The sequence below is a fragment of the Labeo rohita genome, chromosome 6 (genome assembly GCF_022985175.1).
Source record: "Labeo rohita strain BAU-BD-2019 chromosome 6, IGBB_LRoh.1.0, whole genome shotgun sequence".
NCBI lineage: Eukaryota > Metazoa > Chordata > Actinopteri > Cypriniformes > Cyprinidae > Labeo > Labeo rohita.
Window position 1 is genome coordinate 32,533,099 of NC_066874.1, and position 27,252 is coordinate 32,560,350.

At 37.9% G+C, this 27,252-nt stretch overlaps 3 protein-coding genes across 6 annotated transcripts; 1 reads left to right on the top strand and 2 right to left on the bottom strand.

Moving 5' to 3' along the window:
* Positions 1-541: 541 nt before the first annotated feature.
* On the bottom strand, positions 542-9,954 carry hyal2a (hyaluronidase 2a). 3 transcript variants are annotated; one of them, XM_051113334.1, is made up of 4 exons: positions 9,691-9,954; positions 7,275-8,240; positions 5,020-5,109; positions 542-3,608 (listed from the first exon to the last, which is right to left on the bottom strand). In XM_051113334.1, the coding sequence occupies exons 2-4, from the start codon at positions 8,214-8,216 to the stop codon at positions 3,219-3,221; spliced, it is 1,422 nt and encodes a 473-aa protein (XP_050969291.1). In that variant the 5' UTR covers positions 8,217-8,240; positions 9,691-9,954; the 3' UTR covers positions 542-3,218. The 3 variants fall into 3 exon arrangements, with proteins under 3 accessions (XP_050969291.1, XP_050969293.1, XP_050969292.1); XM_051113336.1 differs by lacking the exon at positions 9,691-9,954 and adding an exon at positions 8,429-8,443 and having other exon boundaries at positions 7,275-8,237; XM_051113335.1 differs by having other exon boundaries at positions 543-3,608; positions 7,275-8,237.
* Positions 9,955-12,496: 2,542 nt separating this feature from the next.
* tusc2a (tumor suppressor 2, mitochondrial calcium regulator a) lies at positions 12,497-15,670 on the bottom strand. The gene is made up of 4 exons (XM_051111614.1): positions 15,587-15,670; positions 14,478-14,689; positions 13,476-13,596; positions 12,497-13,027 (listed from the first exon to the last, which is right to left on the bottom strand). Exons 2-4 carry the CDS (start codon positions 14,624-14,626, stop codon positions 12,962-12,964), a joined length of 336 nt encoding a protein of 111 aa, XP_050967571.1. The 5' UTR covers positions 14,627-14,689; positions 15,587-15,670; the 3' UTR covers positions 12,497-12,961.
* Positions 15,671-23,344: 7,674 nt separating this feature from the next.
* Positions 23,345-26,728, top strand: hmga1b (high mobility group AT-hook 1b). 2 transcript variants are annotated; one of them, XM_051111490.1, is made up of 5 exons: positions 23,345-23,643; positions 24,109-24,207; positions 24,392-24,469; positions 24,988-25,035; positions 26,601-26,728. In XM_051111490.1, the coding sequence occupies exons 2-5, from the start codon at positions 24,118-24,120 to the stop codon at positions 26,661-26,663; spliced, it is 279 nt and encodes a 92-aa protein (XP_050967447.1). In that variant the 5' UTR covers positions 23,345-23,643; positions 24,109-24,117; the 3' UTR covers positions 26,664-26,728. The 2 variants fall into 2 exon arrangements, with proteins under 2 accessions (XP_050967447.1, XP_050967446.1); XM_051111489.1 differs by having other exon boundaries at positions 23,345-23,633.
* The last annotated feature ends 524 nt before the right edge of the window (positions 26,729-27,252 follow it).

Consider the following 27,252-nt stretch of genomic DNA (forward strand, 5'->3'; position numbering starts at 1 on the left):
TGTAGGCAGAAGACAGGGAAAGAAAAAAAATGAGAACAGAAATTTGTAGATATGAACTTTTTGTGCATAAAAGGTGCTTGTAAACAAGGGCATCACTGTGCATTGCTGTTGTTTGTTAATACAGTTAAACGAAATGAATTACATAATCTATATTTTAACCAATTATAAAAAAAAAAAACATTTTTTATGTCTGTTCTCTCTTGTAATTATTTCTCTAGTCACCTGAACAGAGAATTGCTTTGCCTCTTGTCATCATGATTGATTGTGATAAAAAACCACATAGGTTTTTTGTATTGTTTTGAAACAATATTATACAGGTGCAGTTCCACACATTACAGATGGCAGACCATGCAGGACAATGACGGTAAGCTCATCCACTGTTATAACACTGGTGTTCCACCCTGTTACACTTTATTCCACCCTGTTAGACAAGTCATTTTAAATAATAATTTGACAACAACATATATATAAATATTTGGCATGCTTTTGTCTTATTTTGTGAGGAGCATTAACAGCATATATATATTTTCTGAGCAAAATATTTGTATTATTTTGTCCTGTTGACAAAAATGGGCACAAAACAGTACATGTACGTAAAAATCAAGACATATTCTATTTATCAATTTCTTATTGTTTCAAGAATAAAAAATACTATTATGGCATAAGGGACATACACCATACAAGAAAAGCTCATTATTGTTTAACATTTACATGATTAGCATTTTGTGATAACTATGTATATGTCCCTAACAGGGTGGAATACTTTCATAGCCAGTGTGAACAATCTACCCAATTATTATTTTTTGAGTCTTTGAGCCAATATGTATTCCTATTTGTTAAACATGTCACTATTTTGGTAGAATGCTAAAAACATGAAAAACACGTAACTTTTTTTCCAAAAATTATGAAGCCAAAATGTTGCTGAATACCAGGAATGACCCTTTAAACTTGTTTTAAAGAAAATGTGCTTTTCATGTAGACTGTCATTTATTGTCATGTGGGTAACAGCTTTTCAAGATGATGGCTTGAATTCTCAAAAACAAAGAAGCAATTTTCAAATCTCTTATCTTGATAGTCAGAAAACATTATTGCATGAAAAGAGCTAAAATTAACAAATGGGAACCAAAAGTTACAATCGTGGGTGAACACCATAAAACACTGCAGCTGCACTCAAAGCAACTTTAGTAATTTCTACAGTGATTAAAGATTAACAAACACACCATATTTCATATTGCTTCCGATTCTATTTTGAGTAAACGCTCACACAGTTAAAAGCAACAAATATAACTTCTTGGTTTGTAAACCCTGTAATTTGGGCTGGTCCTTGTGCTGAGCAGACCCGATGGTTGTAGTCTCATTCATTTCCTCCATTTAGTTTGTTCCTTTTTTCCTTAGAAAAACTTCCAGTTAAGAAGAACTGAATGGTTACTGGACAAAATACATTTGAGGCAAAAAATGTGAAAGGAAATGAACATTCTTTAAAATAAATGCACAAGATTACCACTCAATTTTTTTTAATCAAACACAGAAATCATTTTGATCAAATATAAAACAATTTTTCTGTGCATCACAATTTCTAAAAAAGCAAAATCTAATTCTCAATAGTTCTCAAAGATGTAATGCAAATGCTTCTCTCACAGTCCAGTGCCTTTTTCACACATGAATATAAGCGCCATCACATATCTCTCATAACCATAACAATCACTGTTTCAACACTGACAAAGATGCTGAACGAAGCTAAAAAAAAAATGTCCATAAAAATATATGCTGATTTGGCAACAGTTAAATTAGTCCATGAAACAGTAAAAACAAAGAGGATGCTGTCCAAAGTTGCAAAATACTTTTAAATAACAGGATATAAATAACTGTCCGGTTTTTTATTTTTTAGGGGTTTTTGCCTTTATAGAACAGGACAGGGATGGGAAATGGGGGTGGTGATCAGGAAATGACACACGAGCCAGATTCAAACTCAGGTCAGCCAGCATAAGCATCATTGCATGACATGCATCCACATTTCCAGCACAGTAGTCTCATCTTAAAGAAATAGTTCACCTAAAAAAATGTTTGTTAAAATGTACTTTTCATCAGGCCATTCGAGATGTAGTTGAATTTGTTTCATCACCAGAACAGATCTGGAGAAATTTAGCATTGCATTAATCACCAATGGATACTCTGCAGTGAATGGGTGCCGTCAGAATGAGAGTCCAAACAGCTGATGAAAACATCACAATAATCCACAACCTTTAAATAAGTAATAACCTTTAACACTTTGATGTATTTGTTGGAACTGTTGCTTCTGGCTAATATACAATCCTGAATCAGGAGAGAAATATGCATAGCTGAAGAGAAGCACGGTTCAATGTTAAACCTTAATGATGGATCATTTTCATACAAACACACAGCTTTTCACTTTACAAGATGTTAATCGATGGACTGGAGGCACCCATTCACTGCAGAGGATCCATTGCTGAGCAAGTGATGTAATGCTACATTTCTCCAAATCTGTTTTGATGAACAAAAACAAACTTATTTACATCTTAAATGGCCTGAAACTAAGCACTTTTTTTAACAAATGTTTATTTTTGGTTGAACTATTCCTTCAAAAATTATTAAAAGTGGTTCACACAACTCATGTACTACAGTATATTCCAAATCTTCTGAAGTAATTCAGGAGAAGACTTGAATATACAGGATTTAATATTGAGTAAATAATGACAAAATTGAACTGTTCCTTTAAGGCTTGCTCAGATCCACTAGTTCTACCCATTCAAAACATACATGTGTATTTGCCTAACTACATTTGACATTTGCAGCCTAAAATGTATTGTTAGATAACCAACATCTTTATAGTCTCAGACCAAGACAGCCACTTTAAAGTCCACCGCTTCAAATTGTTTTAACAGTGACTCAAGTGCAGCCTTCTTCTGAATGAATCCACTCATCAGTTAGTCATCAATTTTCATTAGATGTTCCCCTTGCACAATGTCCTACTTCTGGCTCAGACGTTGTGTGTGTAACGTGTGACAAAAAACAAAAGTGCTTATTTAAACTCCAAGGAACTCTGAGTTTCCTGTGTTTACACATATAAATTCAGATTTCATGCTCACCCACATGACTTCATGAAAGCGAAGGACCTTTTCACAACAGCATTTGGAGCGCACTGACCTGCCAAAGGTTTCGTAATCAAGACAATGAGTTAAAGTGTCAATGACATGTGCTCAGCTCAGTATATGCAGCAGCAATGGAGTGAGAAGGTATATCCATAATGCTTTCAGTGCATGTCCGTCTCCTCGCTGCTGAAGAGGGTCCTCGTGGTCACATCTCTCGCCCTGATATCCACTAAAACACTGGCACTGGAAGTCTTCACTCATCCGCTGTTGCTCTTCAGCGCTCACATCTCCCTTCACGTGCAATTCCTTCCCCTGGCCTACTATGGTGTGCGTCTGTGGGTCAAGATGGAGATACGTGTCCTTGTCGGCATGTCTGCGCAGACAGCGGCCGTGGGAAGTGCACAGGAAGCGACTGCACTGCTCAGCTGCTGTGGAGACGTTGAGGAGGTATCGGCCCAGTGGACCCCGCAAGTACTGGTTTAAGCTGGAACAACTGGCCTGAATGATGAAACAGAAAAAAGAGAAAAACTATGTCAAGTAAAAACTAGATTTGCAACTTTTCTGAAGAAATTGGAAGTGGGTGGATGGCAGGCTTTTGCTAGGCAGTTGCTAAGGTATTGTAGGCAATTTAGTGTGTTGCTATGTAGCTGCTAGAGTGTTTTAGGTGGTTGCCAGGGCATTGCTAAGGTATTGCAGGAATTTTAGTGTGTTGCTATGGTGTTGTAGGCTATTTAGTGTGTTACTATGCAGTTGCTAGGGTGTGGGGGGTTGCTGAGGTATTTTAAGTAGTTTCTAGAGCATTGCTAAGGCAACAGAGGCATTTTAGTGTGTTGCTATGCAGTTGCTAGGGTGTTGGGGTGGTTGCTGAGGTGTTTTAGGTAGTTTCCAGAGCATTGCTAAGGCATCAGAAGCATTTTAGTGTGTTACTATGCAGTTGTTAGGGTGTTGTAGGCACTCTAGTGTGTTACTATACAGTTGCTAAGGTTTTGTAGATACTTCAGTCTGTTGCTATGCAGTTGCTAGGGCGTTGTGCGTGGTTGCTGGGGTGTTTTTGGTGGTCGCCAAGGCATTACTAAGGTATTGCAGGCATTTTAGAGTATCACTATGCAGTTGCTAAGGTATTGTAGACATATTAGTTAGTAAGTTGTTGTAGGCATTTTAGTGTGTTGCTATGCAGTTGCTAGGGCATTGTGGGTGGTTTCTGGAATGTTTTGGGTGGTTGCCAGGCCATTGCTAAGGTATTTCAGGTATTTTAGAATGTTACTATGCAGTTGCTAAGATGGTGTAGGCACTCTAGTGTGTTACTATGCAGTTGCTAAGGTCTTGTCGGCACTTTAGTGTGTTGCTATGCAGTTGCTAGGGTGTTGTGGGTGATCGATGGGGTGTTTTGGGTGGTTGCCAGGGCATTGCTAAGATATTGTAGACATTTTAGTGTGTTATGATGTTTCTAGTATGGTGTGGGTGGTTGCCAGGGCATTGCTAAGGTGTTCGAATGTTACTAAGCAGTTGCTAGGGTGTTGTAAGCACTTTAGCGTGTTAATATGCAGATGCAGGGGTGCTTTGGGTGGTTGCCAGGTGTTGCAGACATTTTAGTGTGTTACTGTGCAGTTACTAAGGTCTTGTAAACATTTTAGTGTTACTATGCAGTTGCTAGGGTGTTGTAAGCACTTTAGTGAGTTACTAAGCAGTTGCGTTTTTACAATATAATACTAAGGACTTGCTACAGATGCTTTCATTTGTGTACCAAATATGAAACAGTTGGCTTTATAGGGTTAATATGAGCAACGGAAGCACCATTAGAAAAATAATAATATTTATTAGTATTAATATTATTAGAAGCAATAGAAACCCCCCAAAAACACTATTACTGATTAAAACTACAGATATAATGTGGTGTGTGAGTGCTTACATTGGTGCTGGCATAAGTAGCTTCACCCCAGAAAACGATTCCAGCGGCACCCAGAGCCACACTTTCTCCAATGGTGGACACCAAATCCATCTGCAAAGACACAAATGAAGGAATCAGTGACTGGTTCTTGATTTTGTTAACAAATAAGAGTTAATTCAGCTCATTTTTAAAACTTTTGTGTTGAGGTCACAAATATTGAACGGAGACAATTTTGTGAAAACAAAAAAATAGGAAATCAGGTGGTGTGGTGTGGTAGGTGGTGGCACTGAAAATGTGACCAGCACCCTTCCTGTTCTCCTACGCACACACACTCACACACACACTCAAACAGAGATAAAGAGCAGAGATGATGGTTATGTAAAGAAACGTTTTGTGATACACCACACAAACATCATATACACAATACACTCGCTTTAATCTTCTCTAAAATTGCAGGGCCGGTCAGAATGGCTCAATAAACACAGCAATGTTATGAAAGCACCACAGAATCACATTTCTGGATGAATCATATAGTTATAACTGGGACAGAAAAAAGTAAGTATACAGTTCACCTTTAACTCCTATAATCTTAAAATCTTCATGAATATATCTTGTTTTAAAGTTGTTTAATTTTTTTATTCATCTTTAGGGAGACAAAAACAAAACAAAAAAGTTATGCGCGTGAACTAACATACACAATAGAAGAACTATTTGCAAACACTCAGAAAACATCTCTCTGGCCTCTGAACAAACAGACTGGAGAGTCACTGACAGTTGAATGGAATATTTTGTCCTTTAAGGTCAACCTTCATTTCCTCACATTCTGTTACATGTCAAAGTTTAGCCACAGGTCATACAAAGCAATTTAAGTAGATTTAATTGTCTATTTGTTAAGCCGTGCCTTTCAAATGTTACAAAAGGCACTGCTACCTTAGCAACTGTTGCCATCTACAATACTACTATTTTTGCAGTATAACTATATAGAATCTCTATCATTGGATAGTTTTAAATAGACTTTCACAAAAATTATTCCAAAAAAAAATAGTAAAATGTTCTTTAAGCATCAGTAAACATTTAGAACATCAATAAAACCCCTACACTGAAATAAGTGTAAATACTAAATGTAAATAAATATTTTAAATGTAATACTATCTATAATATTTTAAATCAATAATAATTATTGTAAAAAAAAAAACAAAAAAAAAAACATGTTTAGCTAAATATTTATAAATGTAAGCAAAAAAAAGAGAATGATTTATTTAAAAAAAAAAATCCACCCTACACATATAGTAATATTCAATAAATAAATAAATAAATAAATAAATAAAAATCTATGGTTCATTAAGTACTGAGATTAAATAAAGTTTTGCTTCAATCTTAGATGTTTCTCCAGCACAAAAGTTTCTCAAACAATACTCATTTTCGACAAGATGCAATCTTAACTTTAATCTCCAAAGTCAGAAATCAAAATTTAACATTAGTACCTTAATTTCGTTTCATTTTCAAATTGATTCAGATTATTGGAATAATATTAAGAATAATATCCAATCAATTTAATAATTTTTGGTGGTTCTACAATTTTGCTGAAAATCACACTGTTTACAAAAACTAGGAATGGGATTAAATAAAGAGCAAATGGAAAATTTATTTAAATCTGACATGTTTTTTCTAGGGCTTGCAAACGATTAATCGTGATTAATCACATATTAATCACAAAATAAGTTTGAGTGTGCCTAATAAGTGTGTGTGTACTGTGTGTAATTATTATGTACATATTTAAAACAAAATATTTTTATTTATATATAATATAAATTCTATAAAAATTATAATAAACACATATACTTGTAAACATTTCTTAAACATATACATGAATGTGCTTGTATTTATATATATTTATAATAATAATTACACACAGTACACACATGTATATTAGGCAAACTCAGACTTTTTTGTATGCATTTAATCATGATTAATCATTTGCCAGCCCTAGTTTTTTCATCACAGAAGTTCATTAAGGAGTAAATGAACAATTTCTTTAAAGAAAATTGTCTAATAAAATGCTGCACTTAATTCCAGCCTACATATAAATAATATCCAAAGCATTTGATCACTTTTGGTGGTTCTACAGTTTTGCATAAAGCCACAGAATCCCCAGTTCATCCTTATGAGAAGTTCTGTTAAGCTGGTCTATGTTAGCAACAGTAACTAAGGGGGGCGGAGCTTAGCAAAGGCCCGATAAGCTAAAATTGTGTTAAAGCACATTATTACAAACTCACCTCTGTCAGCAGTTCCAGCTCTTTTGCGTACGTAGGACGGGTGTAGACAAAAACAGGACGTGCCAATCCCTCTCCCACCAATGCCAATCTCATTCCCTCCTTCACCCGGTTTCGGACAAACTGGCGACCGGAGGATGTCGAACGCAACTTCGAGCTCATGTATATGGATGGAAACAGGGCCGTGCTTTCATTCCACAGCCATTTCAGCTGGTCGTTCCTGGCCACTTCCGCATCCGGGCAGCGTCCCGTGTAGTTCTCCAGACTGTTGCGATAGTCGTGGTTGTAGCAGTCGGGAAAGAGGTAGAAGCCCCAAAGTTGGTTGGGACGCAAGCTTTTGGCCATTCGTAAAGTCTCTAGCATGAACATCCGACTGGACATCTCAAACTCCTGCTGGGCTGTTTTGCTTATCTGGGTCGAAGTCCAGCCCGTTTTTTTCTGGGCCACTAAGAGCCGCGACTGGCTCTTGTAAATGTCTTTGGCCTCCCAATTGCGTATCCAAATCGGACGCCATTCCTCCCAGTCGATCACGGCCAGGCCTCGCGCCGACGGGTCGGGAATGTACTTCGCGATGCCCTCCGGAATCTTCTCTCGATGGTGCGTGAGGCTGGCGACCTGCGGTAGGCCGCCGTTGACGGCCACGCCACCCTCAAAGTGCGGATACAAGCCCAGGCGGTCTTTGTAGAACATGGTAAGGTTCTGTTTGGTGAAGCCTTCATTCGGAGAGGCCACGATCTGAAACTGCTCGAGCTGGAGGTGAACCTTGTGCCGAGGCCTGCAGTCTTCTGTTGGGGCGTTCCAGACCAGAACCAAAGGCTTCTCAGGGTAAAGAGGCCATCTGGTGGGCTTCAAATCTTCAGCGAGAGCAAGACGATCCAGAGCCAGTGGAACCAACAGCCAGATTCTCAAATGAAGCTGGATCCAGTAAGCCATGATTTCAGGCATTCACAACACAGGCCGTCACTTCTGCTGGAATAAAAAAAAAAAAAAAAAACCAACACATTGTGTATTATAATCTATTATGATCATTTGATATCTGATGTCTTTCTGATATCAAAAAGAAAACAAGAAAGCACAAATCTTTCATTGAGGAAACATTCAAGTACATTTCTTCGGTCTTAAATCAACGATATTATGTTTTGCTTGACATAACTCACCTTTGACATTAAAAAAAAACATTCTCAGAAAAATAAATCAATGACATTATTACTTAAAAAAACTCAAAGTTGATTGATATTATAAAATTATATAATTATATAATAAAAATCCATGGCACCAAGTGTACAAACATTTAAAACTATTAAAAACCAACATCATCCTGTTTAAATTATCCACAGAGCAACAATCATGAAATCAATGCAGCTTTTTTTATGAAAGATCTCACTTTTGACATTAAAAATAACAGCCATTCCCAGATAAATACATGAAAAATGTTATGACTTGGAGGTAAGTTTTTATTTGAAATAAAGTTGATTAAGATTATAAAATTATATAAAATAACAAATATCCCAATCAATTATTGCTCATTTATTGTATTAAATATTATAATATTATATTAAATATTTTCAAATTAAATACACAGAAAACAATGATATGATATAATGTGATATAATGACAATTATATATGTATGTATATAAATTATTGATACAATATCATTTATCATTATTTAATATTTACATAAATTCTATGATTTATAATAACAGATAATATTATTTTATTATGCACATTAATATTTGCTGGGAGGCCTGATCTATTTTTAAATGCTAGTTTTATAACATTGTTCTAAGTAACACTTTTACACAATGCTACGATTCATACAAAGACACATGATGATATTTCAGCTAAAGGCAGAATATAATGACCCATAGAACAGAAAAAGCACAATTAAGACGCCTTTAATTGTCTCAATCTCAACTGTTTCTTCTGTGGCATTGGGATTAAATGAAAACCAAATGGAAAGTTTTGCTTAAGTCTCCAGATGTTTCTCAGACAATGCTCAGATTTGTCAAGATACAGTCTTGAGATCAAAAGTCAGATCTCAATCTAAAATAATTCTCATTAAATATTCCCTAAACCAATGTTCTGAGCTACAATCTTCACATAAACTGTTGACTATTGACTCATTTGTGTCTACTGTATTATGATATTTAAAACATAAATGAGAACCACACGAAATCCCTAGCGCTAATAAAGATAAAGAAATAAAATGTGGTACTGTAGTACTTTGAAATTCATGTATAACGGTATTTACATGGCACTTCGAAGAATACCGTGGTAGTACCATGCTACATTTACCAATGTAGTGCAATGAATCTTCTTGTGAGCGTGAAAGTGTTTAAAACAATTAAAAACCAACATCAGCCTGTTCACATCATTTTACAGAGCAACAAAACAACTTCTTACATAAAAACAACTCACCTTTGACATTAAAAATAACAGTCATTCCCAGATAAATAAGTCCATCCTGTGGTTGCGATGTAAATCATTGCTGTTACCACGTCGCCTGTTGCCTCCTACAGAGAGACCTTCGCGAGTGTTCCTCCGTTCATAAAGGCTTGAGAACAGGCGGACTGATGTGGCGTGAGGTCTGAGCTTTCAATCTTCTATATTCTTCATCTGAGACGCTTCTATGTTTCCGGCAGAGTAACAACTTCAAAGCGCCGCTTCCATAAGTTTCATTGATTCGGTGCGGGGGCGTGGCTTTATTACCAGCTCACTGGGGGCGTGTTTTTCTTTATACAAATGAGCATAATGTGTTCATGCGGGTCTAATAAACGTTATACATTCACCTTTTCATTTAAATCTTGAAATTAAACATACATACAGTTATGTATATAATAACAAAACGGAAAAAAGAAAAATAAACAACTGCAAAATAAATAATTTAAAAAGAACATTTTTGTTGAATCACCAATAACATGTACTTGTACAAGTAAAAAAAAAGAACCTAATAAAAAAATAATAACGTTAAAATAATAAAACAGTAAACAAAATAAAGTTTATTTATTTATTTATTTGTTTAGAGTGAAGGAGTAATAAAAAAAAAAATGTACAGAGTCCAAAAGTTGTTAAAATTTAAATAAATAAATAAATGTGGTAATGCTATAATCCATTTTAAACATATAATGATTTACTTTTTTTTTTTTTTTAATGAAGGCCAAATTGCCCAAAAATAAATGGTTTTCCATTTAGGCTAGATGTATTATTATTATTATTATTATTATTATTATTATTATTATTATTATTATAGAGTAAAATGTAATAAAAAAGGTACCATCAGTACCATCAGTCCAAAAGAACTGTTAAAACAAAACTAAATAAATAAATAAATGTGGTAACATGGTTAATTGCAGTTTTTTTTTTTAATAAAGGCCAAATTGCCCAAAAATAAATAATTTCCATCTAGATTAGATTTGTTTGTTTATTATTATTATTCTTTTTTTTTATTATTATTTTATTATTTCAGTTTCTCTTCCATTACATATTTGTAATATGAATCTATGGTTAAATTCATTTTAATATTTAGACATATTAGGTATTAGGTTTGGTCCATAAAACTGTGTGAGCAAAAATAGTATGAATTCATTGAAACTTTTCTGACGTTTGAGGATGCACATGATGGATATGAAATCAGAGTAACATCGGGCGGCTTTCAAGTGGTTCCTTTCTGACAGTGACCCACAGAGATCCTGTTCCGCTGTCCTGCATATTCTGCTGACTCAACTGTCGCCTCTGTCAGTGCATGTGTGTGCTCATTAAAGAGAGGGCCACTTCCTTCCTCGGGCCTTTTCCTTTTCTCCCCGTTCTTGGGGTTTTACATCACCGTTTCTTCCAACTAGGCAGCACCAGGAAGCTTTAACAATATGAGAGGAACTGGACGCACACACACCCATCACACCCGCCTCCCAAAAATGGCAAACTCACATCCTCGAGCACTAGGAGAGATCACAGACAGCGGTTCCCCTATATTATCACTCCATCTCTACTCCTATAAGACACTCCCATACTACACCCTAAGGTCAAAGGTCAACCGGCAGCTTGACCAAGTCTGTTAAAACATGCCTTTCTTTAGATAAGATCAAATATATATATAAACCCGCCTACTTTAATTGATTGGCCATCTCAGTAATTTTGACATTGACAAGCAGAGTTTACAATGACAGAACTGTAATTTTTTGGGCGATCTGTTCCTCTAACAGTACTTTCACGCACGCTGAAGGCCCTGAGGGCCGCTGTAACCTTCACATGTCTCGTCACGCATTCTCTCATAAACCCTCCAAGCATTTATTCTCTCTTATCAGTGTCAGTGATTGTGCGCAGACATGGCATCCTGTCGGAGCTTCCTGTATTTCATTCACAGGGGTGGGACAAACATTCCCAGTGAAGTCATTTACACCAATACAGCCATCTGTTTCTAATGAAACGTACCTTTGAGGGCCTGGCCTGCTCTGATAATGCATCTATTGCATGTCGATGGGGATCAAGCTACTGTCCGGGAGTGAAAGCCTCCCGACGGTGGACTTCAAAGAAGCGAGGAAACATTGAAAACAGCTTAACCTCTGACATTTCACCATATACCACACCCAGATCCTCGGTGCCAGGGGAATTACAGCACCGACAGCCAAAATAAAATTAATATAGGAGAAGAACGTGTTTTCAATTCACAACCCAAGCCTTATATATATATATATATATATATATATATATATATATATTTTTTTTTTTAATAAATTAAAAACAAAATGCAAAAACACTTCAGGGAAGCAAATAAAACCACAAAAATAATGTTACTTTAAAATAAAATAATAAAAATCTTAACCATATAGACATTTAACAACAAAAAAAAAAAAAAAAGCTAACAAAAAATTAAATAAAAATATAATCTAATTCAATACATTATCAAAAACTATAACAGTACATTAGTGATGCCAAAATACCACTGGTCAAAACATGATGTACTGTTTGAAAAATAGATATTTATTTTGAACTTTTGGTAAAGGTTATATTTAACATTGTCAAATATCCACAATTACTACCCAGTGTCAGCTGATACAGATATTAAAATATTCTAATATCAACTAATAACTGATATGGTGCAAACAAAATCTTTTATTACTGAATATTTTGTTTCACTTTAACATTATGGATGTAAAATGAACTGTGACTTGTCATTTCATGTTATTCTAAACATTTACATTGAGTTACATAAATAATTACTACTGTGTAATCTGCTAAACCATTTTATTCAAGTAAATCAACTCATAATTTACTGTACAATAAATGAGGAAAAAAGTGCAGATGTGGGTTGCAACCCAACGAACAGAGTCAGACTTTGATACAACAGAATATTATAATATACAATACAACGATAAACGCACACTGCAACAGGCTGACATCAACAAACATGAGTGATTTATGTACAATCCCTGCATTGCTTTAGGCTCCGTACTTACACGCTCTCACCGCACATGCATTCCTTACTGTACATCATAGAAGACTAGATGGCGTACGTCTGCTGTCTATACATCAAAGATACAAATCAGAAATTGTGATTCATGTTTTTGGTGAAAGCCACGTGAAGGGCAGAACGCCCTCGTTATTGTAACACAGAGCCACGGCATCTTTTCAGAAGAACACCAGGGTGATTGTGATGCTCCTAAAGTCATGACACGTCCCACAGAGTCTGTGATTATATTTCACACAGGATGACAGGGAAGTCGACGTGGATTCGTGGGTGATCCAACTTAATGATTCCCTGTAGAAATGAAAAAAAAAAAAAAGGTTTTAATAAAAAAAAAAAAAAAAACTGAGCTATAAAACTAAATTATGTGGTTTAATGTAAATAAAAACAAACAAACAAATAAATACAATTAAATGTCAAAGAAGTGTTTAGACAGAAGACCTGGAACAAATAACAAATATCCAAAATGAATGAATGAACAAATTAATATTTAGATGAGAGTACAGGAACAAAGAAACAAATAAATGAATGTAAAAGAAGTGTTTAGATAAAAAAATAAGAAACAAGTACTAAACATAAACAAATAAATAAAAAAAAATAGGTCAATTAAATGTTTAAACAGCAATGAATGAATGAGTTTAATCATAATTTATAATTATTTTGTATAAATTTCACTTGATTTCTTGATCTGATGCTGTTGATTTGCACTAAATATATAACTGATAGGATCAGTAACTCTCACCTGAGGTATGAGGTTTTTCTGAATTCTCTTCAGTTTTGCTTTCTTTCTGCCATTCTTGGTCACCACAGTCTCCTCATAAAATTCATGAGCCAGATCTCCATCTTCATCGAAATACAAGGAACTGCAACAACAAACAGCTGGATGAATATAAACACATTCAAGTCTCATTTCATCAAAAAAAGAAGAATTATTAAGAATTTAAAATCATTAAGTTAAATATGTATGTACACTACCAGTCAACACTTTTTGAACAGTAAGATTTTTAATGTTTTTTAAACAAGTCTCTTCTGCTCACCAAGCCAGCATTTATTTGATTCAAAGTACAGTAAAAACACTAAAATTCTGAAATATTTATACTATTTAAAATAACTGTTATTTATTTGAATATATTTTAAAATGCAATTTATTCCTGTGATTAACCAAGCTGATTTTTTAGCATCATTACTCCAGTCACATGATCCTTCAGAAATCATTCTAATATTCTGATTTGCTGCTCAAAAAACATTAATTATTATTATTATTATGTTGAAAACAGCTGAGTAATTTTTTTTCAGGTTTCTTTGATGAATAGAAAGTTGCTAATAAAAGTATTAATTTATATCATTCCTTTCCCTTTCTGGAAAAAAAATATAAATATATATATATATATATATATATATATATATATATATATATCACCATCATGTGATCATGTGACACTGAAGACTGGAGTAATGATGCTGAAAATTTAGCTTTGATCGCAGGAATAAATTACATTTTAAAACATATTCAAATAGAAAACAGTTATTTTAAAAAGTAAAAATATTTCAAAAATATTTGACTGTTTTTGCTGTATTTTGAATCAAATAACTGCAGGCTTGGTGAGCAGAAGAGACTTCTTTAAAAAACATGAACTTAAACTGTCACATGGCCTAAACCTACAAGAACTGACCAGACTAAATTAAAAGCTTTCAGAACTTGCAAGCTTCTGACCTGGATGATTACAGGGTTTTTTACATTTACCTTCTTCTTGTGAAGACAAATGGTGTTGCATTCTTGGAGCCACGTAGACGTGCTAAACACTGTTCAGTGACCTCACCGGGAGCTTCTCCTCCAGCTCCCGAGCTGCTAAAAGGCCAGACTCCTTTGGTTTTGGATCCGCTGCCTCCCATTTTTATTGACAACGCATTATTCTACAGGAGGCGGAGCAGCCAGCAGATCACATCCGTTCAGTCCTGGAAAACAGAGAGTATGTTACAGACTTCTGCCATAAAGGCAACATATGGTAATGCATCTGGGCATGTGCGGCTTGTGGTGTGGCTTCAAAGCGCTGCTGCGGCTCAACCAGCTCTCTGAACTATGATCAAGAAACTGTGGTCAGGTCTTTTTATAGTAGAAATACCTGGAGGCAAGGTCCAAAATGAACACTCACCAAGCAGATGTGAGGAAAAATTGTCTTGGGGGGATGGTAGGTTATATAAAAAATGCAACATCCCGCCTGATCTGTTTAGTTATCTTTTTAGGGCAAAAATAAATAAATAAACACATACATAATAATAATAACTAACAGAAAGGTTATTTTGACAGGAAGAGTTAACACCTGTCTGCTTAAAATGGTCCAATTAAACTGATTATGTGACAAAAATAAAGATCTGAGAATATTATATATATACTATTTTAGATAAAACAAGTTAAAAGGCAGCAAATAGCTTCTCATCATCTGTTATGATACACCAGCATTCTCAACAGTCTCTAAACAAAACAGATCCGCTGGTTTAAACTGTTAATCCCAGTTGGTTAAAGCAGTAATCCCAGTTAGTTAACAGGCTAGCTGATTATGTCTGAAGAGCGTCACTTTAACCAGCCTTATTTTTACAACTAACCAGTATTTTAAGTCTTTGAAATGCAATGTATTTGCAGTACAAATGACCGTATTTTTTTCTCAAAATGTTACTGATTTGCACTAAAAAGGCTGAATGTTCTAGAGGTGTTTGCAATGTAAACAAGACATAAGCTATTCACAGCCATTCAACACAACAAAACACGACTGTCACGCATTTCAGTTTATCGCTTCGATTCGGTTTCACACTAGAAAACACTTAAATAAAATGTAATGTGAAACGCATACATACAGATCGTGTAAATCTCATTGTTTTGATTCTTCTAGTCTGCTGTCTTCACGCACAATGACGTAGTTTGACAACGTCACATTTACGCGCCCAGTCACGGAAACGAACCGACAAACTAGAGCCCCTTGGTCCAGTCACGTTTTATTTTTTTTCTTTTTGTAAAATGCAATATTAAAATTATGATTTTGAACATTTACACTTTTGTGTGTGTGTTGTTTATTTATTGTAAAGCTTTTTGAATATTATATTATATTATATTATATTATATTATATTATATTATATTATATTATATTATATATGTGATCCTGGATCACAAAACCAGTCGTAAGCGTCAGTTTTTTTAAAACTGAAATTTATACATCAGAGCTGAAAACCCAATAGTGAGAAAATCGCCTTTAAAGTTGTCCAAATGAAATTCTTAGCAATGCATATTACTAAACAAAAGTTAAGTTTTGATATATTTATGGTAGAAAATTTACAAAATATCTTCATGCAACGTGATCTTATCCTAATGATTTTTGGCATAAAAGAAAAAACGTTTTGACCCATACAATGTATTCTTGGCTATTGCTACAAATATACCTGTGCTACTTAATATACTTAATTTATATTAAATTACAGTATAGTATAGTATAGTATAGTATAGTATAGTATAGTATAGTATAGCATAAGCTTGACGTTTTGTTTATTTTGTGTATTTTGTTTAAGCTTTTTGGTTTTTAATTAATTTTAAAAAGATATCTATCTATCTATCTATCTATCTATCTATCATCTATCTATCTATCATCTATCTATCTATCTATCTATCTATCTATCTAGTTTATTTAATTATTTATTTATAGGCTATATTATTTATTTATGAAGCTATTTAAATATTATATTATATTATATTATATTATAAACTTGACGACTTATTTTGTGAATTTTGTTTTAGATTTTTTGCTTTTTATTTACTTTAAACATAATCCATCTATCTATCTATTTAGGGATATGTTTGCTTGACGACTTATTTTGTTCACTTATTTTTTTTTATTTTAAAATTAAAAGTTATTGATTATTATTCATTTTTTATTTTTATTCTTTTTTTTAATATACTTGGTATAAGTAATTTTCATGGAAGACGTTCATATCTATCATTTATCTATCTATCTATCTATCTGTCTATCTATCATCATCTAATTATCTATGCATATGTAGATCATTTCATGATTTATTTATTGTGAAGCAGTTTGTATATTATATTATAAATTTATTTTAGATTTTAATTTATCTATCTATCTATCATCTAATTATCTATACATATAATTATCTATGCATATGTAGATAATTTCATTATTTATTTATTGTGAAGCCATTCGTATATTATATTTTTAAAGAAGCTTGGTGACTTGTTTTGTTCACTTTAATTTTTTACAATTTATTTTAAAAGTAAAAGTTATTGATTAGGCTATTATTCCTTTTTATTATTTTTATTGTTTTTTTAATATACTTAGTATAAGTACTTTTCATCTGTCTATCTGTCTATCTCGCTCTCTATCTATCTATCTATCTATCATCTAATTATCTATGCATATGTAGATTATTTCATTATTTATTTATTGTGAAGCAGTTTGTATACTATATTATAAATTTATTTTAGATTTTAATTTATCTATCTATCTGTCAGGATTGTGTTCTGTTTTGTCTTGTCTATTCTGTTTTCCTTGTGTTTTTCCCCTGTGTTCCAGTGTATTTTGGTATGTTCCTTGTCTCCCCCTTTAGTTCTGTCTCCATTTGGTTTAGTCTTGCCCATATTTGTACTTCCCCTTATTATCTCGTTTGTGACCACTCCCTTGTCTCTGTGTATTTAAGGTCTGTTTGTTCCACACGGTCTGGTCGGTGATTAGATTGTCTTCAGTTTGTTTTGCTCGTCGTTGGTTGCTGGTTCCCGTTGTTTCCCTGAGTCTGTTCCTTTGGATTGTTTATTAAAAGTGCATTGTTTGGATCTCCGCTCTCCTGCGTATCTGTTCCCGCACACGACGTCAAGCGTGACAGAATCACCGACCCGAACTAAAGATGAGTCAGGCTGAGGCTACACTGTGGGGAATACAGCAAGGTGGTCGTGGGTTGGAGCGGTATGTGGAGGATTTTATCGAGTTATCCCACCAGGTAGGCTGGCCCGAAGCTGCTCTCTCCACTGTGTTTGTTTTGGGGCTGGATGATGAGACCATACGCTGCGATCTTCCCGCTAGTAGTTTCTCCTTGATCGAGCTAATCAATCTTATTCTCTATTTAAACGGATCTGATTTTGAAGTAGAAGAAATCCAGAGTCCGATTAGGTCTCATCTTCCGGCCCCCTCCCAGACACGGCGCAACGCGCCAGCCTGCCCTAAGCCGAGAACCTCCACATACCGTGTCAATGGCTCGAACCGCCAGCCCAGTCCCAAATCCCCAGTCATCCTCCAGAGCTCCACTGTGGTCCTCAGCCCGATGCAGCCGGCTTCCTCTCCGCGCTCAAGCCCGCCGGCTTCCTCTCCGCGCTCAAGCCCGCCGGCTTCCTCTCCGCGCTCAAGCCCGCCGGCTTCCTCTCCGCGCTCAAGCCCGCCGGCTTCCTCTCCGCGCTCAAGCCCGCCGGCTTCCTCTCCGCGCTCAAGCCCGCCGGCCACCAGGCCCACGCCAGAGTCTGCACGCAAGATGGCTGCCGCCACGCCAGAGTCTCCGGCCAAGATGGCCGCCAAGCCTGAGCCCCCGGCCAAGAGGGCCGCCAAGCCTACGCCCCCGGCCAAGAGGGCCGCCAAGCCTGAGCCCCCGGCCAAGAGGGCCGCCAAGCCTGAGCCCCCGGCCAAGATGGCCGCCAAGCCTGAGCCCCCGGCCAAGATGGCCGCCGCACCCGAGCTCACGGACCCGCCAGAGCGCCCTCAAGCGACCGCTCGTACAGAGCCTGCTCATCCAGTGTCTCCGCTGGAGACGCCCAGCCCTCCAGAGTCTCCTCCGTCCAAGCCCAGAGTCCAGCCGCTCCAGAGCGTCCAGAGCCCGCCTCAAGAGCGCCGTCCAGAGCCCGAGCTCCTCAAGAGCCGTCCAGAGCCCGCTCCTCAAGAGCCCGCTCCTCGTCCAGAGCCCGCTCCTCAAGAGCTCCTCAAGAGCGCCGTCCAGAGCCCGCTCCTCAAGAGCGCCGTCCAGAGCCCACGTCTCCTTCGGCACTTCCTGAGTCTAACCAAGTCACAGCTGTTCCCCACGAGCCAAGCCAAGACACCGCTCCACTTCCTGAGTCAAGTCACGCCACAGCGGGTCTTCACGAGCCTAATACAGAGATCCTGCCATCCGCAGTTGCTCTTCCCCTAATGGCGGTGGCTATTTGGTGTGTGTGGGCGGCACACTGTGCTCCCGAGGTCACGTCGGCTCACAAGTTCGCCACTGAGAGCCCGTCTGGGCCCAAGGCCCCCTCCGCCAGAGAAGCCGCGCCCATGCCCCCAGAGGTGTCAGCCACGGCTGTAGATCCTCCAAGGGAGGCGGCGTCCCTCAACAACCTTTCTGCTTCTCCCCCTATTCAGTCTTCCTCCTCTATCACTGCTTTCCCCAGGTCCCAGGCCAGAACGCGGTTTCCTGCTCCGCTCCAGCTCCCGCCTGGTCTCAGGCCTGCTCCAGAGTTCCTGTCTGGTCTCAAGTCTGCTCCAGAGTCTGCGCGCCCCAGAGTCTGCGCGCCCTCCAGAGTCTGCGCGCCCTCCAGAGTCTGCGCGCCCTCCAGAGTCTGCGCGCCCTCCAGAGTCTGCGCGCCCTCCAGAGTCTGCGCGCCCTCCAGTCTGCGCGCCCTCCTCCAGAGTCTGCGCCCTCCAGAGTCTGCGCGCCCTCCAGAGTCTGCGCGCCCTCCAGAGTCTGCGCGCCCTCCAGAGTCTGCGCGCCCTCCAGAGTCTGCGCGCCCTCCAGAGTCTGCGCGCCCTCCAGAGTCTGCGCGCCCTCCAGAGTCTGCGCGCCCTCCAGAGTCTGCGCGCCCTCCAGAGTCTGCGCGCCCTCCAGAGTCTGCGCGCCCTCCAGAGTCTGCGCGCCCTCCAGAGTCTGCGCGCCCTCCAGAGTCTGCGCGCCCTCCAGAGTCTGCGCCCTCCAGAGTCTGCGCGCCCTCCAGAGTCTGCGCGCCCTCCAGAGTCTGCGCGCCCTCCAGAGTCTGCGCGCCCTCCAGAGTCTGCGCGCCCTCCAGAGTCTGCGCGCCCTCCAGAGTCTGCGCGCCCTCCAGAGTCTGCGCGCCCTCCAGAGTCTGCGCGCCCTCCAGAGTCTGCGCGCCCTCCAGAGTCTGCGCGCCCTCCAGAGTCTGCGCGCCCTCCAGAGTCTGCGCGCCCTCCAGAGTCTGCGCGCCCTCCAGAGTCTGCGCGCCCTCCAGAGTCTGCGCGCCCTCCAGAGTCTGCGCGCCCTCCAGAGTCTGCGCGCCCTCCAGAGTCTGCGCGCCCTCCAGAGTCTGCGCGCCCTCCAGTCTCTGCGCCCTCCAGAGTCTGCGCGCCCTCCAGAGTCTGCGCGCCCTCCAGAGTCTGCAGAGTCGCCCTCCAGAGTCTGCGCGCCCTCCAGAGTCTGCGCGCCCTCCAGAGTCTGCGCGCCCTCCAGAGTCTGCGCGCCCTCCAGAGTCTGCGCGCCCTCCAGAGTCTGCGCGCCCTCCAGAGTCTGCGCGCCCTCCAGAGTCTGCGCGCCCTCCAGAGTCTGCGCGCCCTCCAGAGTCTGCGCGCCCTCCAGAGTCTGCGCGCCCTCCAGAGTCTGCGCGCCCTCCAGAGTCTGCGCGCCCTCCAGAGTCTGCGCGCCCTCCAGAGTCTGCGCGCCCTCCAGAGTCTGCGCGCCCTCCAGAGTCTGCGCGCCCTCCAGAGTCTGCGCGCCCTCCAGAGTCTGCGCGCCCTCCAGAGTCTGCGCGCCCTCCAGAGTCTGCGCGCCCTCCAGAGTCTGCGCGCCCTCCAGAGTCTGCGCGCCCTCCAGAGTCTGCGCGCCCTCCAGAGTCTGCGCGCCCTCCAGAGTCTGCGCGCCCTCCAGAGTCTGCGCGCCCTCCAGAGTCTGCGCGCCCTCCAGAGTCTGCGCGCCCTCCAGAGTCTGCGCGCCCTCCAGAGTCTGCGCGCCCTCCAGAGTCTGCGCGCCCTCCAGAGTCTGCGCGCCCTCCAGAGTCTGCGCGCCCTCCAGAGTCTGCGCGCCCTCCAGAGTCTGCGCGCCCTCCAGAGTCTGCGCGCCCTCCAGAGTCTGCGCGCCCTCCAGAGTCTGCGCGCCCTCCAGAGTCTGCGCGCCCTCCTGCGCGCCCTCCTGAGTCGGCTCCTCCTTCAGCGCGCCCTCCTGCGCGCCCTCCTGAGTCGGCTCCTCCGTCAGCGCGCCCTCCTGCGCGCCCTCCTGAGTCGGCTCCTCCTTCAGCGCGCCCTCCTGCGCGCCCTCCTGAGTCGGCTCCTCCGTCGCGCCCTCCTGAGTCGGCTCCTCCTTCAGCGCGCCCTCCTGCACGCCCTCCTGAGCCAGCACCTCATCCAGCGCTCCCTATTAATTCCCCCAAGAAAATTTTGGGGGGGGGCTACTCCCCTGTTCAGCCATGGCCTCCTGAACTGTTAACCCGGCCATGGCTTCCCGAACCTCCGGACCCGCCATGGCCACAAGGACTGTGTGCTCGGCCATGGCTCTCTGAATCCCCAGACCCGCCATGGCCAAATGAACTGTGTGCTCGGCCATGGCTCCCGGAACTCCCAGACCCGCCATGGCCGCCTGGACTATACCCTTGGCCATGGCTCCCTGAACTCCCAGACCCGCCATGGTCCCTGGACCCACCCTGGAGGCACCACCCTGCTTCCCCGTGTCCGCCTGGCACAGCCTCCAGGGCGCCCACCCTCCCACCCATTTGTGTATAGTTACGGCGCGAGTCGCGCCTTAGGGGAGGGGGGGGTAATGTCAGGATTGTGTTCTGTTTTGTCTTGTCTATTCTGTTTTCCTTGTGTTTTTCCCCTGTGTTCCAGTGTATTTTGGTATGTTCCTTGTCTCCCCCTTTAGTTCTGTCTCCATTTGGTTTAGTCTTGCCCATATTTGTACTTCCCCTTATTATCTCGTTTGTGACCACTCCCTTGTCTCTGTGTATTTAAGGTCTGTTTGTTCCACACGGTCTGGTCGGTGATTAGATTGTCTTCAGTTTGTTTTGCTCGTCGTTGGTTGCTGGTTCCCGTTGTTTCCCTGAGTCTGTTCCTTTGGATTGTTTATTAAAAGTGCATTGTTTGGATCTCCGCTCTCCTGCGTATCTGTTCCCGCACACGACGTCAAGCGTGACACTATCTATCATCTAATTATCTATACATATAATTATCTATGCATATGTAGATAATTTCATTATTTATTTATTGTGAAGCCATTGGTATATTATATTTTTAAAGAAGCTTGGCGACTTATTTTGTTCACTTTAATTTTTTACAATTTATTTTAAAAGTAAAAGTTATTGATTAGGCTATCATTCCTTTTTATTATTTTTTTAATATACTTGGTATAAGCAATTTTCATCTATCTATCTATCATCTAATTATCTATGCATATGTAGATCATTTCATTATTTATTTATTGTGAAGCAGTTTGTATTTTATATTATAAATTTATTTTAGATTTTAATTTATCTATCTATCTATCATCTAATTATCCATACATATAATTATCTATGCATATGTAGATAATTTCATTATTTATTTATTGTGAAGTATATTATATTTTTAAAGAAGCTTGGCGACTTATTTTGTTCACTTTAATTTTTCAAAAATGTATTTTAAAAGTAAAAGTTATTGATCAAGCTATTATTCCTTTTTATTATTTTTATTGTTTTTTTTAATATACTTGGTATAAGTACTTTTCATCTGTCTATCTGTCTATCTCTCTCTCTATCTATCTATCTATCTAGTTTATTTAATTATTTATTTATAGGCTATATTATTTATTTATGAAGCTATTATATTATATTATATTATATTATATTATTAACTTGACGACTTATTTTGTGAATTTTGTTTTAGATTTTTTTGGTTTTTATTTACTTTAAACATAATCCATCTATCTATCTATCTATTTAGGGATCTGTTTGCTTGACGACTTATTTTGTTCACTTATTTGTTTTTATTTTAAAATTAAAAGTTATTGATTATTATTCGTTTTTTTATTTTTATTCTTTTTAATATTTTATCTATCTATCATGTAATTATCCATGCATAAGTAGATCATTTCATTATTTATTTATTGTGAAGCTATTTGTATATTATATTTTTAATTTATTTTATATTTTAATTTATTTTATCTATCTATCTATCTATCTATCTATCTATCTATCATCTAATTATCTATACATATAATTATCTATGCATATGTAGATCATTTCTTTATTCATTTATTGTGAAGCTATTTGTATATTATATTTTTAAAGAAGCTTGGCGACTTATTTTGTTTACTTTCATTTTTTTAAAATGTATTTTAAAAGTAAAAGTTATTGATTAGGCTATTATTCCTTTTTATTATTTTTATTGTTTTTTTATATACTTGGCATAAGTAATTTTCATCTATCTATCTATCTATCTATCTATCTATCTATCTATCTATCTACTTCATTTATTTACTTATTTATTTATTTTGAAGCTATTTGTATATTGTATATTTTATTCTATTATTTAAAGAAACTTGACTGACTTATTTTTTTCTTTTCTTTTCTCTCTTTTTTTTTCTTTCTTTTTTTTTCCTGAATTTGTTTTTGTACTTGGCGCCAGTCATTTGTCACAGCCATTATATGCAGCATATGGCCCCTGAGATCCGCCTCTCTTCCCATCAACCTGCGGCTCATCCTGCCTTTCCATTGGCCTTTTATTCCAGTGACAGGCGGCTATTCCTGAACTCGTTTTAATCGCATCTATTCCGCGTCTCTCTCGATTCGATCGGAAGCGACAGAGTTAATTTCGCTCTTTTCCACACGCAGACGTCTATTTACTTCGGAATTAGACTGTGCTTTATTGGTAGACGGTCGGTTGCGCTCTAATTCAATCAGCAGACATCGTGCGGGAGGTGGGGCCACCGAACAGAACAGCGCTCGCATCACACCGTTATTTTCCTGTAAGTGCATGTAAGTTAATGTTTCGTTGTGTTTTAAATGGTTGCACGAAGGCTCTCCTGCTCATTTGCACGTCCGCCTGTAAGTGCAGAGCACGCTATATGGCTTCCATACAGATTTACCGTTGCATAACCCACTGAGCGCCTCGCCTGTGCATCAACACAGTTATTTACCAAAGTAACCAGAAGGCTTACAGACATGAATGCAATTAATAAACTTTATGAGTCTGACTGTGCATTTATTTTGTGCTGTATGCGTGAAAATGATCACAATATATCCTTCCTTTAAACTTAATCCATTGCATCTATATCTTTTATAGGCTACTTAAGTAATTGGAGGACGTTTAAATAGCTAATGCATTCAATGCAACTAATAAACCTCTATTCAAGTCATATTAATAGGTGATCATTTAGGCTATGAATTCAAATTGCATCTCCTTGGATGTAAAATCAGCTGTTTGATTAATCTAATTTCTAGCCAAGAAACATGAGTGATTCAGAGAAACAAACAGTCTCCCTTAAAGACAAGGATGGAGTGGAAAAAAGGGGACGAGGAAGGCCAAGGAAACATCCAAAGGTATAAAATAATACTGTGTTATTAGTGATCAGTTATTATTGATCAATATTAAACCAGTGTACTTTCTGAGCGAAAAGAAAATTATAATGCATAATGCATTTATTTTTTAATATAAACACACAATGCATTCTCAGTTTACAGTGTTGTATTAAGACAACTTCTTAATAAACATGTTTCCTTCCAGGAATCGAGCGGGTCGCCGACTGCGAAAAGACCAAGAGGACGGCCAAAAGGCAGCAAAAACAAAGGCCCAACAAAGAGAGTAAGTCTTCTTCTTTTTAATTAACTCGCAGTATGAATAATTAGTCTCTTTGTGTGACTATGGCATAGCCAGTTGCATAGATGTAAACATAGACACTATTTTTCTCACTGTTGCCGTGTAGTACAACACAGCTGTCTCCGGTTTGCAAACACAAGGAGACATATGCATTATTAATTTTGAATAGTGTATGCAGGTTTTTCGTTGACAGCTCATCCGCCGACCAAATGCAGGTGACCCGCTGTTAGCCACTTAGCCCTGAGCAATGCACTGTCAGCTCCCGCCTCAAGAGTCCTCAGTGAACTCAATGCCCCCTCCATCTGTTGTCATGTGCAGAAACAGACTCCCTCTACTGGTGTATTTGCCATGCAGTGCCACATCGGACTGTGAAAATGCTTTGAAAAAATAGAAGTGCCCTAGGTTTTATCCAGTGGTTTAGCCTGGGTGGAACTATTGCATACAAGTGACCGATTTTTTGACACTTGAACAATTGTTTGTTAATTGAAATTTCTGTTTAACAGAAATCATCAGCTTCTGGCAGCAAACCTAAGGGAAGGCCAAAGAAAGAGGTAAATCTTAAAATAATAATTTGTGCAAAATAATTATATTATTGACTTTCTTCTGTTTATTTTATTTTTAAAGAAGCCTGACTAACTAACTAACTAACTAACTAACTATTTTGTTTAATTTAGTTTTTATTTTAAAAGTAATTGCTTTTGTTGATTTGTTTTGTTAAATTTGTATTTGTTTTGATTATTTATTTATTGTGAAGCTATTTGAATATTATATTATATTATATTATATTATATTATTAAAATAATCTTGACAATTATTTTGTTTCATTTAGTTTTTTGTTGTTTTTTATTTATTTTAAAAGTAAAAGTAATTACTTTTTTATTTGTTTCATTTATTTATTTATTTAGAAGCTATTTGAATATTTTATTATTACTAATATATTTTTTAAAGATTTATTTATTTTAAAAGTAAAAGTAAGTGTTTTTACTACTTACATTGTTTTTCATTTAATTTTTATTTGTTTTATTCATTTATTTGTGAATCTATTGGAATATTATATTATATTATATTATATTATATTATATTATATTATATTATATTATATTATATTATATTATATTTAAAGAAGCTTGACAACTATTTTGTTTAATTTAGGTTTTTTGTTGTTTTTTAAATTAATTTTAAAAGTAAAAGTAATTTAATTTATTATTTTTATTGTTTTTTTTATGTAATTTTTATTTGTTTATTTATTTATTTATTCATTTATTGTGAAGCTATTTGAATATTGTTATATTATATTATATTATATTTAAAGAAGCTCGAAAACCATTTTGTTTCATTTAAGTTTTTTGTTGTTTTTTTAATTAATTTTAAAAGTAAGAGTAATTTATTATTTTCGCAGAGTTTTTATTACATTTTTGTTTGTTTTGTTTACTTATTTATTTATTTATTGTGAAGCTATTATATTATATTATATTATATTATATTGTTGTTTTTGCAGAATATTTTGTCTATGGCCAAAAATATATACTTTATGCAAGTATGCAGATGTGAATGCTTGGCCAATGCATTAAAAGCAGACAGTCCTGTTGAATATATTTAACATTCGTTTTTGCATAACATCCATGGAATAAAGAAAATCATAACAGCATGAAAATAATTGTGCAGTAATTTTACACTACTGGTCAAAAGTACAAAATCTCACCAAGGCTGCATTTATTTGATCGCAAATACAGTAAAAACAGTAAAATTGTGAAATATTATTACAATTCAGAATAACAGATTTTTATTTGAATATGTATTAAATGTGAATTAATTCCTGTGATGCAAAGCTGAATTTTCAGCATCATTACGCCGGTCTTCAGTGTCACATGATCCTTCAGAAATCATTCTAATATGCCGATGACCGGTACTAGTGTACATTTTGGTGAACTGTCTCTTTAAATTTTATGTTTCATTTTATATTTCAAGTTGCACAGGAGTGGCGTGCAAATTTAAAGGTCAAGCTATCTTGCTAAACCTATTTAAAATGGCATTGTAAATGTCAAATATGGCATGCAAAAGAGAAGCTTTGCTTCCATGCATTTCATCCGCAAATGTTCAATTCGGTTTCACACAGGAAAAGGAAAAACCTCAGGACTCATCTGAGGACGCTGAGGAAGATGACGATGATGAGCAGTAACAATCTAACCGGAGCACTACCTCATACTCAACCAACCAAACAAACCAACCGTCTGCTCTCCAACCTGTGAATAACATGCAATGTCGTTCACGTCTTTCTACAACCACAAAAGGACAGTAATAGATGTAATATTCTGCATACTACATGAGTTTTATGTCATTAGATCAAATATACTGTAGAAACCAGAATCACACTGCATTCAAATGTCATGTGTTTCCAGTTACTTTTACTATATATCTATTGGACTGAGGTGCTTTTCTACTTACGCTTTGTTTGTAGTTCTTAGTAATTTTGTGTCCATGTTGTAGACTAGATTTAGAGCAAAGCTATAATTTAATGTGTGACATCATGGGCTTAATAGTTCTCATAGAATGCATTCATTTTGAATGTAGCTGTTTACAGTTTACCAATTAACAGTTTACCTAGCTTTTTGTTAGTGAAGAATACTGTGCAACCATCAGTGAATATTTGTTTCAGGGCAGGTTCTTATATTTTCTAATCAAATATAAGTTACCCAGGCCAGACGTTGAGGGAGCACATAGATTTAGCTTACAGGAATAGTTTAGCCAAAAAAATAAAAATGTGCTGA